The 16,601-nt window shown below is 38.2% G+C and overlaps 1 protein-coding gene across 8 annotated transcripts in view; it reads left to right on the top strand.

Annotated features, from left to right (window-relative positions):
* gria4a (glutamate receptor, ionotropic, AMPA 4a) overlaps positions 1–16,601 on the top strand; it is a 126,795-nt gene that overhangs the window by 98,065 nt on the left and 12,129 nt on the right. For 5 of the 8 annotated variants that reach the window (XM_077565074.1, XM_077565076.1, XM_077565078.1 and 2 more), the window contains exons 14-16: positions 4,638–4,836; positions 12,458–12,705; positions 16,089–16,203. In XM_077565074.1, coding sequence (XP_077421200.1) covers positions 4,638–4,836; positions 12,458–12,705; positions 16,089–16,203 — 562 coding nt within the window. The remainder of the gene's footprint in view (positions 1–4,637; positions 4,837–12,457; positions 12,706–16,088; positions 16,204–16,601) is intronic. The other 3 variants (XM_077565075.1, XM_077565077.1, XM_077565082.1) reach the window with 1 other exon arrangement.

A 16,601-nucleotide genomic window follows, 5' to 3' on the forward strand; every position in this document is an offset into this window, starting at 1 on the left:
ACCCCCGCGACACTTGTGAGGACAAGCGGTTAAGAAAATGGATGGATGGATGAAAAAATATATATATTAAAGCTTTTCTATGAATAGCTGCTAGAAGCTTTGGAGGCAGTTTTACAAAGACGATGTCCGTCTGTGGTGGGTAGTTTGGGCAAGTCCTGTAAACACTGCTTGTAGAATAACCCCATTTTTCCAAACTGGAAAAGACAGGGCTGCATTTTGTCACCGCAAGCGTTTATTACAGAGCACATTTGCAGTAGCTTCATATTTAGTCACAAAAAAATAATAAAAGCTCATTTCAGGATAGTGTGTAGTAGTGTGAATAGCAATCCCATTTCCATGCAATACATTGTATGCACATTACAAGTTCGTTGCACTACCGTGGCTTTCCAAATTAAAACTAAACTGCAGATATTATCCCCGTCCCGAGACGCCAACTGCTGTATATTATTTTAAGTTTACTTCACCTGTTTCCTCTCTGTGTAACAATTGTTTTAACAGTTGTTTGGGTCATTTTGTTACTGTGTGCTGTCTAGAAGCAATGCCATTGGACAGCGCCACAGTTTTGGTCGGCAACTCAAATCATTGCCATAACTCCGCTTATCTTTTGTCAATCAACTCATCTTGTAATGCCATTATTTAAAATTTCAGTTAGCTTTGTAAGAGATACTGCTGACATTGGGAACTCTCTGCACCTTTTGTTTCTGTTTAAAATTAAAACATATTAAATCATTCACTGTCATTGACGGTTATTAATGTCAAAAAATAATTGTAACTATTTCTATTAGTTTAACTTTTTTTCTACTTTTGTTAACAAGAGTTTGAAAACCTATAATTTTTTTATTGTACATTTAGAACAGATAAAATTTGTGCTTATTCGTGAGTTGACTAGTGAAGTCATGCGATTGGTTACGATTAAAAAAATGTAATCGCCTGAGGCCCCTAATTTTTAATAATCATCTCATTAGGCGATTACAGTTTTTCTATTGTAATTAATCGCATGACTTCACTAGTTAACTCACGATTAATCACAAATTTTATATCTGTTCTAAATGTACAATAGTTTTTTCTAAGTTTTCATACTCTTGTTAACAAAAGTGGAAAAAAATGTTAAACTAATAGAAATAGTTCAAATTATTTTTTTACGTTTATAGCCATGAATGGCAGTGAATGAGTTAAAGAGACAGTCTTTAAAATTGTTTTAGATTTTTCAATGCACATTCCTTTTAAAAACCTACTATGTAAATTTTTTTAAATATAATCATAGGTTTAGTAATGACTAATTTTAACACAATAATTAATAATAACAATAATAATAATAATAATAATAATAATAATAATAATAATAATAATAATAATAATAATAATAATATTAGGGTGAGAAGCTCGGTCAACCGGGAGGGTCAAGCCGCTACTCCTCCGCGTTGAGAGGAGCCAGCTGATGTGGCTCGGGTATCTCGAGAAGAACTTCACTAATGTAGTAACAAGTGGTAGTCTTGTGAAGTGTGGTCTCTCTGAGACATCGTAGTGCGCTAGGTTGTTGCATTCTATTAGTTCACCACCAGATGGAACTAAATTCTACACACTGTCACTTTAAATCCTAAGCAAAAGTTTAACAATCCAGTTATTTTTTAAATTTTGGAAAACTTTATTTTATGACCCTGGGAGCTCCATAAACTTTTAAAATAAGGATGTGTGGTGCATATGTTTAAAAATGCATTTATATACAGAAAATAATACACCACAGTTGACTGTTGGGAAATAATACTGGCAAATGGTAAAGACAAAATGGAAGACATCACATGGCCATGCGTGCAGTGTATACATTTAAATTGCTTGGTTTTGCACTGTGGGAGAAAATACTCTTGTGTTGCATGCAAAGAAACAGCATTCCTTCAAAAAGTGTCATGTGCAGGAAAATGTGTGTGAGAAGGGGGGGGGGGGGGGTAGAAACGCTGTGCGTGCCATTAATCTTTCACACCGGACGATTGGGAAGGCAATCTGTTGCCTATCATAGATGATACACGACCTGCCGTAGAAGAAGTTGCCTGTTGCATACCAACACGCACATTCACGCCGTCAGATAAATGTGTTCAAGCTGGTGTCACATGAGGAATCAAGGACTCACCCAGCAACAGAAACACACACACACACACACATTTGGTCACACACATGCAAGTGTACTCTCCGTCTCAGCCTTATCTGAATGAAGCACACTCCATCGACCTCCAGGAGGTAAACATCATCTCTAACTTGGTGCAAGGCCAAATGCTGTTTAATAACCACCTCTTTTTTCATCTTCTCCTCCTCTGTGGCAGCACACACAAACAAGTCAAGGGCAATGCATTCCCTGCTCGACAAGTCATTTATCTATTTTCCTAAAGAACATTTTTATTGTACACGTTCCAAGATAGAGACTCATTTTAAGAGTGTCAGTTGTACTCATCCATTTCAGACGTGACCCTTCCGGCTGCCTCCGATTTTTATAATCAGACATTTTCTTGTCTTTGGAGGACTTGATAAGTAAAAACATTTCTGCAGGTCTGTACTGCTGACTCATCTTTTGGAAGCTGTCAGAGCTTCACATCAATCAAACACAATTAAAGACTTGTTCATGAAGGTTTATTCAACTGCTGACAGAGACAGTATGGATGTGTCATGTAAGGGTGTCTGTTCAACAGCTTCTATAGCTTAAAGCACATTTCTGCTGATGTGCATACAAGGTTGCAAAGAGCTACAGTAGTTTACAAAAGCAGTCAGTGTTGACAAATTAGCAATTTAGTTGACCTTAGCATCTTTTTCAACTGCTCTCGCAACTATTAAAAAAGAAAAAAACTACTGGGCTCCACTTCATTTTTATACATATAAATTGTTCTGTACAGAAGCGTATTGCATTTACTTGAAAAAAAAAAAGTCCTGTTTTTCTGACAAATTTTTTGGGGGGAGCGTTGTTTTTTTAAGTATTTTTTTCCCCTTTTATTGAATTTTTTTTCCTGTTTTTTTCTTTAAAAAATTCTGTTTTTAAAAAATATATTTTCCTCTGTTTTTCAGATTTTTTTTTCTGTTGTTCTGAGTATTTTTTCCCTGTTTTATAAAATAATTATTTTTCTGTTTTTTTAATATATTTTTTTCATATTTTTTGACAGAAAAAAAATCAGTAAAACAGAAAAAAAATATTCAGAAAAACAGAAAATAAAAATTAAATACTCCAAAAAACAAAGCAAGCCAAAAAATTTGTCAGAAAAACAGGAGGTTTTTTTTCAAGTAAATGCAATACGCTTCCGTAGTTTTGTATATATTATCTTACTAAATAAAGTGGATGAAATATTGTACAAAAAAACAATTTACTCAATTTATTAGTTTTAACCCATTAAGGCCTGGAGCGCGTGACCGCGCTTCTCCCTTTAAACTTGGGAGAACGGATATGTCATTTTGTTATGTTTCAACAAATTCTTGGTCTCTTAGCCGATTAAAATCATCAGAATATGCACGATAGGGTGACGTGGGCCTCGTAGAATGTCCTGGAATTTTATTCAAGCGTTCATGGTTGATGCAGATTCGTGGGAGTTATTAAATAAATGACGCGATTGAGGAATTCAGGGTAAGGTAAATATATTTGGAGCTATACACCCGCAGATGCGACATTTGTTTGTTGATTCTTTTTAAATATATATTGAAGGTTTATAATGATAACTTAGGTTTGTGTGAATGTCACAGGTGTAAACTCTGAAAAGCTTTTGGAATTATGTTTCTATCTGCTTCAGGAGCTGAGATAACAATTATTACTGTTGAATTTCCAGGAAAACTTCAGGTTTTCGAGAGTAACTCAAAAGTCACCCTTAGGTTTTAGAGGCATGTTTTGTCAGGCGCTTGCTTTAGGCCTTAACGGGTTAAGCGAGTTTTTGGAAATATAAAAATGATAAGGAGGCAAGACTTCCAAATAAGTGATGAAATCAATGGTGCATGTCTCCTTATTTTGTCCCTCCATTCCATGTCGACAAACGCACGGAGAATAGACGGAGGCGTTTCATGCACACAATTCCAAGGCCTTTAAATGAAAAGAACGTCAGTTTGTTCAGTGTTCACTCCTCCTTCTCTCCCCTTACGTGGCAAAAAAACAATTTCATGCAAACAAACAGAGAATTGCCACTTACGCGGATGTGCTTGCTCTCAATTGCGAGATAGAGAGAGTAAACATGGAGGAAGAGAAAAGAGAGGGTGTGTGGGTTAGAAGGGGGCTGAGATGACAATCAGTTGCATCAAGTCTTTGTTATCGTGCGTACTGAACTGGTTCTGGAGATGAAAGACGTTTACTTGGCAATAATGCTGTGCCCGGAGTTGGTGAAAATGTTTTGCAAAAATAAAGTAATAATTAAGCCTGTCTGTTTTTCTCCTCTGCTAATCCCCATCGCTCTTGTTCTCACATATATTTTTTTATCCCTTTAACCTTCACACTTCCTTGGTCCTTCATCATCTGCCTGCAAATCTCAAATCCCCTTCCTGATCTCTTCCTTCTGTTGCGCACGTCCTTCTCTTCCTCAACCTTCCCACTCATTTCCTTTGCGCCACACTTCCTCTCTCTTTCTTTCTCTCTCTCTCTCTCTCTCTCCCTCCTCCACCTCCATCTGTCTTCTCTCCAGGTCTCTGTCTGGACGTATTGTGGGAGGTGTGTGGTGGTTCTTTACCCTTATCATCATCTCGTCTTACACAGCCAACCTTGCCGCCTTCCTGACTGTGGAGAGGATGGTTTCCCCCATTGAGAGTGCAGAAGACTTGGCCAAACAGACAGAGATAGCCTATGGGACGCTGGACTCTGGTTCTACTAAGGAGTTCTTCAGGGTACGGCCTTAATGCCCTTGATCATTTACATTTAACTCATTCACTGCCATTGACGGCTATAGACGTAAAAAATTAATTTGAACTATTTCTATTAGTTTAACATTTTTTCCACTTTTGCTAACAAGAGTATGAAAACCTAGAATTTTTTTTATTGTAAATTTAGAACAGATATAAAATGTATGATTAATCGTTAGTTAACTAGTGAAATCATGTGATTAGTTACAATTAAAAAATGTAATCACCTGAAGCCCCTAATTTAAAAAAAGGGACGTCAGACGATTAAAATGGGTAATTGTAATTAATCACATGACTTCAATAGTTAAACACAAATTTTATATCTGTTAGAAATAAACAATAAAAAAATTCTAGGTTTTCATAAAAAATTAAATGAAAAAAATGTTAAACTAATAGAAATAGTTGACATGGATTTTTGACGTCTATAGTTGTCAATGGCAGTGAATGAGTTAAAAAACACAACTTGGTATGCTATTTTGGAAATTTCAAGTGCGTTGTCTTGTGTTCGCCAAATTCACCCATGAATAAGCAACGCAGGAATAAAATCTTCTCTCTACCGTAAACAATTGTATTTTGAAATGGCCACTTTACCAGATTTGGCAGTGTGTCTAACTATGCACTGCAGCACCCCAACAAAAGCATGGAGGGCGGCATGGCTCAGTGGTAGAGTGGTCGTCTCCCAAGCCAGAAGTTGTGGGTTCAATCCTCCACCCTTCAGACTGCACCATCAGTAGGTGAATGTGATGTCAGGGTGGAAGGCTTTGAGAGCCTAAACAGGTAGAAAGTGTTATCAAAACAAAATAGGCTATGTGATGGTGCACAGCAAGGTTTTATTTAAAACACACTATTCAACAGCAGCATTGGAGAAAGCAGTAGCCTTGGCATAGAAAGCTGGTTTCAGACTCTGCAGTGCTATACACAAAGCCGAGCAGAAGAATTCAGCTCTGACTGTAGGCAGGACGATGACAAACGAGCGTATAAACTGATTTATTCCACTCCAGGTGGGTGGTGAAGAATAAATCAACGGCCATTTCCAGAAATTTCAGTGGGAAAAGCTTTGTAGAAATGGCACTAAAGTGTGTCTAGCTTAGAGCTAAATTGTTAATGGCACTGTTGGCTTCTTTCTGTGGATCGACAAACCACCGTGACCTAATTTACTACCGGTCTTATCTATAAAACCACGCGTGCCTCAAATTGTGGAGGGAACTGCAAGAAAGCAAAAAGAGTGCAGCCCAGAGAATTAAAAAAAACATTTATTTTCTCAATCTGGCATACGCAGAAGGAGGGAACAGAAAGAAACTATACGATTCATCCCGATTGTGGCAAGCATGGAATAATTCAACCAAACGCAAAACTAAACATGGCCAGGTGATCCATCCAGTTCCGACACAACTGGTAGAACGCAACACTCACTGACAAAGATGAGGCTGACAACACCAGGAATAACTAATTTCTCTTGAGTTGCATAACAGACACAGGAAGCACACAAGAAAGTCAGCAGTGTAGTGAAGTAAAAAGGGGAGCGTGTCTTCACTTTGACAGACGACAACAGAGAGAGCCGCGAAAAACACCTGAGGCTGCAAAAACACCTTTCGTACGGTATCAGTATTAAATGCACCGAGTGCAAATCTTTCGGTCTAATCAAAAGCGTGTTTTTATTCTATACAAATTGTCTTGGCGTACTTACTGTATAGGAGTAAGGTAGATTTAATTGATGAAACTACATCAATATTTATATCTTGAGGATCTGCCAAACTACATTTCAAAGACTTCCCTTTTGACATCCTATTTGAAAAATACTTCTCTCTGATTTGCTCGTCAGTGACCATAACGACACACCAATTTTTTTTAATTCGTGCAAATGATCACCTAACCGTAGCCACAAAAAGAGGAACAGGAAAGAGTCATGCTGAGACCGCTGACAAATTTTAACAAACGTTAATAAGTTGGGAAGTGAGGCAGAATGAAAAGCTTTAGAAATATAATGAGTGGCTGAAAAGAGCCTGGTTTTAAATTTGAATAGTTACCGTTGTGATACATATTGTTCACACCAGTACTGCAGTTGTTAATAATGTGCGTTATACTATTTCGGCTGCCATATGCCAAATTGCTGAAGGAGAAACAGCCATTAGTGATATTTTTTGAGGATGTTTTTTCACAAAAATCTGATCAATGGTGCGCGATACTGCAAATGTTGGTATCAATCCGATACCAAGTAAATACATAAAAATTTAAATACATAAAAATTTTTGTGTGTATATATATATATATATATATATATATATATATATATATATATATATATATATATAATTTATTTTTATTTTTTTTTTTACTTAAGGTAGCTGTATCATCTAATTGCTTAATCACAATAAATTTTCGACCTTGAAGTGTTTTGGTGTTGTTTCCTTTTTAAACAAAGGACAGAAGTAGGACAAAGTTTGTTGATAAATAGAAACATTACAACCATAACAAAAATTTCTTTTTTTTTTTACTTTTCTATTGTTTTACTTGTTTTACTAAGTGCACAAATTGATCATAGGAAAACAAATTCTTTATCAAACAAAAAATTCTGCCATCATTGCACTTCTTTTGTGGATTTTTTTCCAACCTAAATCAACAAGCTGTTAAAGATTATCATGCGGCAAATATGAAACATACACAACAAAATTATTTTTCAAGTACAATACTGTATGCGTTCAGGCAGTCTACTACAAAGACGAGATGCTAAGTCACGTGACGGCACATTATTGAAACAGGAGGGGAGGGGGGAGAGCGGGAGCAAGTCTGTCTGTGCCTGCTCTGCTCTGACAGACACAAAATCGACAAATTGAAACTAAACTACTAAATCGATATTAATGACTTGGTATCGATAATATCGATATTTGGATCGATCCGCCCACCACTAGTGAAAATTGATGGAGTAGTATGTGATTCACATGGGCAAAAGTCACACAAATGTGGGAGAGAGCACTTTGCACATCATACGCTTAGTGGAGTAATAATAAGAGTGGAGGGGGCGCAGTAGAGAGTGGCGGCATGAAGTCAAGTGGCTGAGAGAAGCCCAAGTTTGGCTTCGCTCATTCACAACTTGCTGGTAATGATAACATTCTCAGCGGAGTCTGGAGGGGAAAGACTCAAATGTGCTCATGTGTAGTAATGCTCCGTTGTATTCCAAAGAGTCTTGTGCTCATTGTGTGTGTTTAGACACCAAGTCGCAGATTTAAAAAGATATGAGCTGTAGTGAGGGTGTTGGGTAGGTGGGGGCTATCGGAGCAGACAGTTTGTGCTTCTGTGAACAGTGCAGTGTGATCATCAACATAACGAGCAGGCTGAAATCTGTGGAGGGTGAAAAAGCAATTTACTCCCCCACAGCTGAGGGGGATTCACCACCACCATTAATTATCTGTGTCTGTTTGTGTGACTACACGTGTGTGTATGAATGAGCGCACATAAGCATATTCATAGGCCTATGGATGCATGTGAGTGTTTGTGTGCGAGCCTCATCCCTTCCTCTCAGCCGCATTTGTGTGCCGGTGTGTAATTAAATGTGTTTTTCAAAGTGTGGATGCTTGAAGGTGAATTCCAGCATCCATTTCCTCCTTCACCGCCTCACTCATTGTTCAAGAATCTGGAAAGAGCCACATCACATTGCCGCACGGCTTCCCCCTCCGTGTTGCTGTATATTTGCACAGTCATCATTGCCGCATCAACCTCACGCACACACCGACAGGCCACATTATAATCACTTGTACATGTGTAATAAGATCCAATAATGTGTCTACTTCTGAACACTCTTCAATATTTTTGATAAATAAACTGCTAAATAGGCAACGTTAGTGTGGACGAGTGGTGAGCACATCTGCCTCACAGATAGTGAGAGTATTTTTTTTTGTTTTTGTTTTTACAATTAACATTGTTATCATGTCAAGTTTGCAAGAAATGCAACATGCACATTTCATTGGTAAGAATGCATTTATACATTTTCTCTTATAAGCTATATCTGTGAGTGCTACTCAGAGATTTGTCCGCATCATCATGTGAGAACCACGAATAATGAAAATTAAAGCAAAGCCCATCAGGACAAAATTGACCGTAAAATGTCAACCTAACTCTTAGTCTATGTGCGTATGTTAAAGTGCACTCGTATATTTGACTAGGTTTATACTTTTCTTTTGTTGAAATACATTAACCTTATCATTCTATTTACATAAAACGAATAAGGAGTAGGACTAGATCAGTTTTGAACATTCTCCTCCCCCTTTTGAACATATAAACTCTTTTCTTTCTTCCTATTTTTGCATTTCTTTTTTACTTCAACTTATATTTTATACTTGTAATGTGTTTTGTGTTTTCTTCTTGTTTATATGTTCAATAAAACCATAAACCAAAACATTTACAGTAACCCCTTGGGAACATCAAATATGCACATGGCGACCAAACCAGTATCACACCTGTCCAAAACCTAAGATCAAGAATTAAATGATGTATCCATGTCACACAAAAAATTCAAACCATTTATACATCAGATTTGTGACATGTTTCAAATCAGCCCTAGTTTGTTACTTCTTTTTAATCACACAGGTCATTTTAAGCATAATTAATAGGGGTGTGCCAAAAAATCAATTCCCATAAGAATCGTGATTCTCATTTAGTACGATTCAGAATCGATTTTAAATGTCCCAAAATCAACTTTATTTAAATTATTTTATACTGTCTTGCCTTTGTCTGTGTGTGCCTTTATTTGGAGCGCTGTTCATGTTGTACCCGATTTGGCCACTTAGAGGCAGTGTGGTTCCACACGGTCTTATACACTGTTAAATTGTAGCCACATTAGAGAGTAGAAGGAAAAAGTCCCGATCAAGTTATTCCAATAAAAGTTGTTGTTTTTTGCAGTGTGGAGCCGTTTTTTTGAGTGATAAAAGTGCCGCGAGTCGCGCGCTAATTAGCATTAGCGAGTCGAGTAGATTTTGGATGGAGCCGCTTTGTCCCACGACACGACATGCGTGTTCCCCTTGCATTTAAGCTTTTGTTTTTTTGCCACATTTTTCTTTCCCACTCCGTTAACCACATGTGCTATATATAGTTTTCAGTTTCTTTATAGGAAGATATACAGCTAAGGTTAGGATATTTCTAATTTTTTTGGTTGTTAGCATGAAGGTGGAATCTATCGTGGACTTTGGATGGTAAACAAAATCATAACAAGAGAAGAGAGAAAGAAAGGTAAAGGGAGGGGTCGGCTGGTGCTCTTGGATGTGAGTGACATTATTATGGGATAGGTGTCCGTCACGCACAAGCCGCAGACACAAACACACCCCTTATTGAATGCAGGTGTCAGTGGTGGTGTCTGGTCGGGAATTACACAATCACGGGAATATGCAATGCTTGTGTAGCATGCCTCCTGTGCTTGCTGTATCTATGAAGACAGCTGGGCTGTACGCTAGTGTTAATTTCGTCAATGAAAACTAAACCAAAATTATTTCGTCAACACACATTTTTCACCGTACTAATACTAGACTAGACTCGACTAAAACCCTCGTTAATAAACAACAAATGGGACTAAATCAGTATGCGACTAATGAAGACGAGATGAAAATGTTTAAAAACTTTCCTAAAATTTATGGACATTTTAGTTCATGAACAAAAATGAGACAAAAAATGTGATTTAGTAAAATCTTGTCTCCGCTAATCTGTCACTATAACGTTCCATCAATAATGTTAATCTGACCACTAACTAATGCTGGCTAACTAGCTCATAGCATGGAGCAATAGTAGCCACTTGTTGATTTATTATAATTGTGTGTGAAGTTGTTTTTCATCAAAAAGATGAGAGAACATTTTATGTGAAATAGTTTTAGATCCAAAATGTTCAACATAATCTTGTGACAAAAAATTTATTAAATAAAAAATACAGGGGTAATATTATTGTCCTGACTACAACTAGACTAAAAACAGTGACAGTTTTTGTTGACTAAAACAAGACGAATACAATTGTTTTCTTGGATTAAAATGCTAGATTTGTAGTCAATTAAAAATGGACTAAATAAAAATGGGAAGAGGTTGACTAAGTATGATTAAAAACTAACAAGCGTGATTGAAAGTGGGCTAAAACTGAGACTAAATTTAAAAAATGCGGCATCTGTGTGTCTTCAGGTGGCTTTACAGGCTGATCCCTAATCTAATGTAATGTAATGATTAAGTTACACTAGAATTAATCACTCTTCAGAGTTGCCCAAAAAATAAAAACACGTATGTTTGCAGTAGTGGTGCTCTAATCTATCAGCCGATTTCAGATAACTAGAGACCAGTCTGTGTGCAGAATAGCGTCCCCTCCCCTCTTCTTTCACAACCGCACGAGCAAAGGGCAACGGCAAACCAAACAAACATGGCTGCCATTTGGAACTTTTATGTGATTTCAGATTGATGTTTGAAGTTTGCGTAATGCAATACATGCCACAAAAAGATAACTCACTGAAATGGCTTGATATGGGTCTGATGCGCTGGCCCTTTAAATTTCACGCCATTGACGAGTGGTAATTAGCCAGCACAGGGTAGCAGTCCACCATTTTAGAATGAAAATCAACTTCTGTTTGCCAGTTGTTTACAATGGGGGCAACAGTCAATACACTTGTCGGACAATCTGAAGCATACGAACAAGGAACATATGTAGTGATACGTTTTTTTCAGGGCCAATGCCGATACCAGTTATTAGTAGTCAAGGGGGCCGATAACCGATATTTCAAGCCGATATTCATTTGCGGTAAAAGAGAAAATATTAGTGTCAAAATTTTTAAAAATAACTTTGTTGAAATGACATGAACTCATTTAATCCCAAAAATGTGTAAAAACGTTGTTAAATACTTTGACCTCCCCTCCCAAAAGCGTGTTTACACATTTTATTTTGTCTTGTTTTTTAATGCAAGAGCATACAGGAGGCTTTGATGCAGTTTCTGACATGAAGAAGTGTCTTAAAGCAATGGCAGTTATTTAATGAAAAAAACAAAAACAAATGGCCAGCAGGTGGCAGCAGAGTATAAGAGATCAGCCAGAGCCATGTTGCAACAAACTCTTTTTGTCATTGTTTTCACCAGGAAAGTGACTATTGATAAAACTTAGCTAATGTTAATTGCTGCAAAAAGGAAACAGATACAAATATACTTTTTTCCTGATGAAAGAAGAGACTCTAATATTTCTTTTGGTAGGTTCCATGTTTTTATAGCAATAGAACACAATATTCTGTGGGCCTTGCAAAATCTGTCAAAATCCAGTAAAACAGCCGGGAGCGAAGGGGGTTGCTTCAGTGAAAATGGCTGGGAGTGAATGAGTTAAAGGTGTGTAATACTCTGTAAATTTGCTCCTCATTATGACAAAAAAATCCAACACCTCTCAACAGTAAATATCTCTGATTTCGGTAGTCCTTCATGAAGCATGCTGGTTACCTGTTAAATCCAAGTTACGTGTTTGCATGGCATTGCTAAAAAAAAAAAAGTCAACAGATTATCCATTCTCTGTACTGTTTATCCTTACTAGGGTCGTGTCGTGAAATGTTCAATTATCATCCACATGACTTAATTATTGCTCTGTTTTCCCACCCTCTTCTACCCAGAGGTCCAAAATCGCTGTATATGAGAAGATGTGGTCATATATGAAGTCGGCCGAGCCAACTGTATTTACCAAAACCACTGCGGAAGGTGTGGCCAGGGTGCGCAAATCCAAGGGGAAGTACGCCTTCCTCCTGGAGTCCACCATGAACGAGTACACGGAGCAGCGCAAGCCTTGTGACACCATGAAAGTCGGGGGGAACCTGGACTCCAAAGGATATGGAATTGCTACACCCAAAGGCTCACAGTTAAGGTAGGTGGAATAGTGTAACAATAGAAAACAGTAACAACAGTGATACTGTGCTATTGCTGCGATATTCCACCTACCCTGCTGTGCCTTTTACACAACTTATACTGTCACTGCTGTCCGGTGGAAACTTTTGTATTAATTATTAACAATTGAATTTTTTTTTTTTTTGGTCAAAATACACCCTCATCAGTGGATGCCACAAATCAAAACAATGCCACTATTTCTCACCCCCCCAAAAAAAAAAAGTTTTCACCCAACAGCAGCTTTAGTGACATGTTTAAATGTGTAGACATCATCATAGCTTGTCTTGATCACCTTGAGTCCTAATTTCTTAGTTTGTCTCATTGTGTGTTTCTCGTTGTCACTTATATTTTTGCCATTGTTATGTCCTGTGTCACTTTATGTTGCTCCTCCTTTACACTTGTTTCTTCACAGGGTCAACTTCCAGGTAACACTGTCCATGTGTCTGCTGTCTTGTGTCTTGTGTCACTTCCGAGCAAAAAGCATTGTAGTGAATATTGATGATGGTTATAATGATGATGAAGTTGATTGGTGACGTGACTGCGAGGAGGGGCAATCACCTCACGCTACACTGCAGCCACACCCAAAAGGGGAAACGATAGGAACCGGCAATAACACAAACTGACCAGAGGGGCTTGACTAACGGGGGAACTTCAACATGATCAAACACAAACTTTCAACTGTTGTTTCTTTGAAGTGTGGATAAAGTTTAACAGAGATTGACTTAGGGAATTGAAGTCACAAATGTGTTGTTGTTTTCCCCTCAGGAGACACTTGTTTATTTGACACATATTCTTGCAGTGCGTTCCTAATGTGATATGTGTCTGCTGAGGGGGAAATAAGGGGTCAGACAAATCAATTTCTCTCTCACTATCGTTTTGTACAAAAAGAAAAGCAACATGCCTGTCCTATAATTTTCCCCATGAGTGGTGCAAATAAGTCAGTCAAATACCAGTGGCTAGGGTTTGACGCCCTCTGCCTATAATAATAAATAATGTATTTTTTATGAGGTGGCAGACAGCGAGTGTGTGGTCTTTCCTCCCACGACTATCTGCAGTTGAGTCTCGTTTCTCTCAATCAACCCAAACTCGAACTAGCAGGTGAAAACATGTCTGGGAGCCTGAATGTGAGGCTGCCTCTCCTCAAAGTGTCATGTTGGTGAGGAAGAATGTTCTCTGATGAATATAATCACTGCATTTTGAAGCCAAGCTTTGAATAATGATATGTGACTGTTTATGAACTGTTTTTCATCCATTGCTCTAATCATCTAATCATAGCTTGTAGATTAGATCACCCCAGAGAACACTGTCTTGATCAATATCTTGAAACTCTCTTTACTTGTGCTAAATTATTTCCTCAAAATCAACACAGACAACACAATAATTATGCCTTGTAAAAAAACAAAAATCGAATTATGTACTTTTACCGGTTGTCGCTTAAATTGATGAGCTAAAGTTTGGCGGATACGATCCAAAATTCACATAACAATGCATCCAATTTCTAGCACTTATCCTATCCCCGCACAGAAAGGCTCAAGAAGAAATTTGAAAAGAGAGCTTCTGACTCTAAGGCAGATATGGTGATGTCATGCCTCACCACAAGACTGACAAAAATGGGAGAAAGAAAAGTGACAATAAGGGCCCATGGCTGACAGGCACAAGAAAATAGTACGTATTTTCAATTTTCAGCGTGGACATTTCAAGGGGTCCCAAAATCCCCTGGGAGTGCTCCTGCTACCATCCGCTGTGCTGCCCGCAAAGCAATCCCAAAAAGTTAGAAGATGCAACTGGTACAGCATGGACAAACATGTTCTGATTTCTCCCAGGACCTCAAACCCTCACAAGATTTTTGTTCTCAGCTGCTTTAGCTATTTCACTCCTTTTTTCAAAATACAATGATGCCTTGAGGAACCAGTGACCTGATACAAACCGTGGTCCAGCCATTTTTTGCAGCAGTTTGGTAGCAAACAATTCTTTAATAAAGAGGCTTCAAGCTGTTTGATGTCACTCCCAGTTGAATTTTCAAGCTAAACGTGAAACTAAGAGAATTGTACATGTACTTACAAAGTAAGGCAGCCACATAGCTGACAAATTTGTTTTAGCCTAAAGCTAATAAACATTACAAAACCCCCCCATATGCAAAGTTTTGCATGCCAGTAGGAGCCATAATGAATTACCAGTAATTATCATGCACAAACTGTTTAATTATTTATTTTCACTCTATGTATTTATTTTATCACTATGTTTTTTTAAAGTACAATATGAAAGAAAGTGATTTTTCGCGTTGAAAAGAAAAACACTACAAAAACAAAATTGTTGAGTTTGTCGGGGAGGCTGGAACGGATTAATAACATTTCCATTCATTTCAATGGGGAAATGTGTTTTAAGTTGTCGTGGATCAAATTAAACTCTAATCTTACGTCACCATTGTAAATTATTCTTCCATTCAACAAGAAGGATCAGAGTTAGGGGTTCAGTAACCTTGAATTTGTAAGCAAGATCAGCTGAAAATTGCAAACATATAGTTGAGTATTGACAAGAAACAACACAAAAACACACCGCCAATATGATGGTGACATGGTATTAAGGGGAATGTTTACATGAGACCAACCAAATAAATACAGGAAGGTGTTTTTTTTAAATAATTTAATTAATTTAAATTAAGGTTCTCGTAATATGATCATGCTGTTATCAGCATAGTTAAATGTACACTTTACTGGACAAGCATAAATTCTACAACAGTGCTATGATCCACATTATTATTATTTTGGTTGAGTTGCCGTGACTGCACACTAACCACCCATGCACATCTCTTCAACAGACCACCATGTTCAGTGCTTACGGACAACACCAGAGTAGGCCTACTTTTCAAAAACGTCCACTTTAAAACCTATTTTTCAAATCCAAAACCCAGGCCTGTGTCCCTGAATTTTGTTTGGAGGTCACAATCCCTTCAGGGGTGTGAGCAGGAGGCTTGCGGAAAAGTGCATAGAGACACACACACACACACACACACACATTGAGACTAGCTGGAGGGTAGTGAAGCCACAGGAGGGGACAAGAGCTCCATCAGCAGGCTACAGCCCTGGTTAACACTTCACAACAGCAATCTGGCACTGTGTGACACAGATAGTACATCCAGATTGAATTTGCATAAAAAGCATTTGCAGAAAAAGAAGAAAAGAGAGTTTTTTCTGAGGTGCTTCCCATCGTCCTTCCAACCCCTCTTTAGTTGTCCTCCCTTTGCTCCCATGTCCCTCACCTCCTTCCACATGGCACTGCTTGTCTGTCTTTCCTTCTATCCTTTGCTCTGACCAAACTATCTTATGTCCCCCCCCACCCCCCTCCTCCTTTTTGTACTTTAAGAAATGCGGTCAACCTGGCCGTGCTAAAGCTCAACGAGCAGGGCCTCTTGGACAAATTGAAAAACAAGTGGTGGTATGACAAAGGAGAATGTGGCAGCGGGGGAGGGGATTCCAAGGTTAGCCCTCTCTGTCTGCCCCATCCACCCTGAGGGAAAGGGGGTCAATCACCGGCTGAGGAGCCTGCGATGGCCCTCATCCTGCTGTAATGCAAGCATCTGCCCTGGTGAAGAGTGCAAAAAGTGATGTCCAAAACCTCCTGAGACACCTTCTGCTTTGAATGTAGACTCAAGGTTGCAGCTGTCAACAGTGTGCACCTTTTCCTCACGAAAAGGTTCAGAGCCTTTGACATAGCTACAACATTTCAGCTTATTACCAGATAAACATTTTCCATTTTTATCCGATGGCTGTAAACTTGAACAGATGACTGTACCAAAACCAACATATTTGACATTTCTTTCTGAAAGTAAAGAGCAAGGTGATGAGGAGGTTCTGCGTTGAATAGATTCAAGAGGAC

This window comes from Vanacampus margaritifer, chromosome 5 (genome assembly GCF_051991255.1).
Source record: "Vanacampus margaritifer isolate UIUO_Vmar chromosome 5, RoL_Vmar_1.0, whole genome shotgun sequence".
In the NCBI taxonomy this organism is placed as follows: domain Eukaryota; kingdom Metazoa; phylum Chordata; class Actinopteri; order Syngnathiformes; family Syngnathidae; genus Vanacampus; species Vanacampus margaritifer.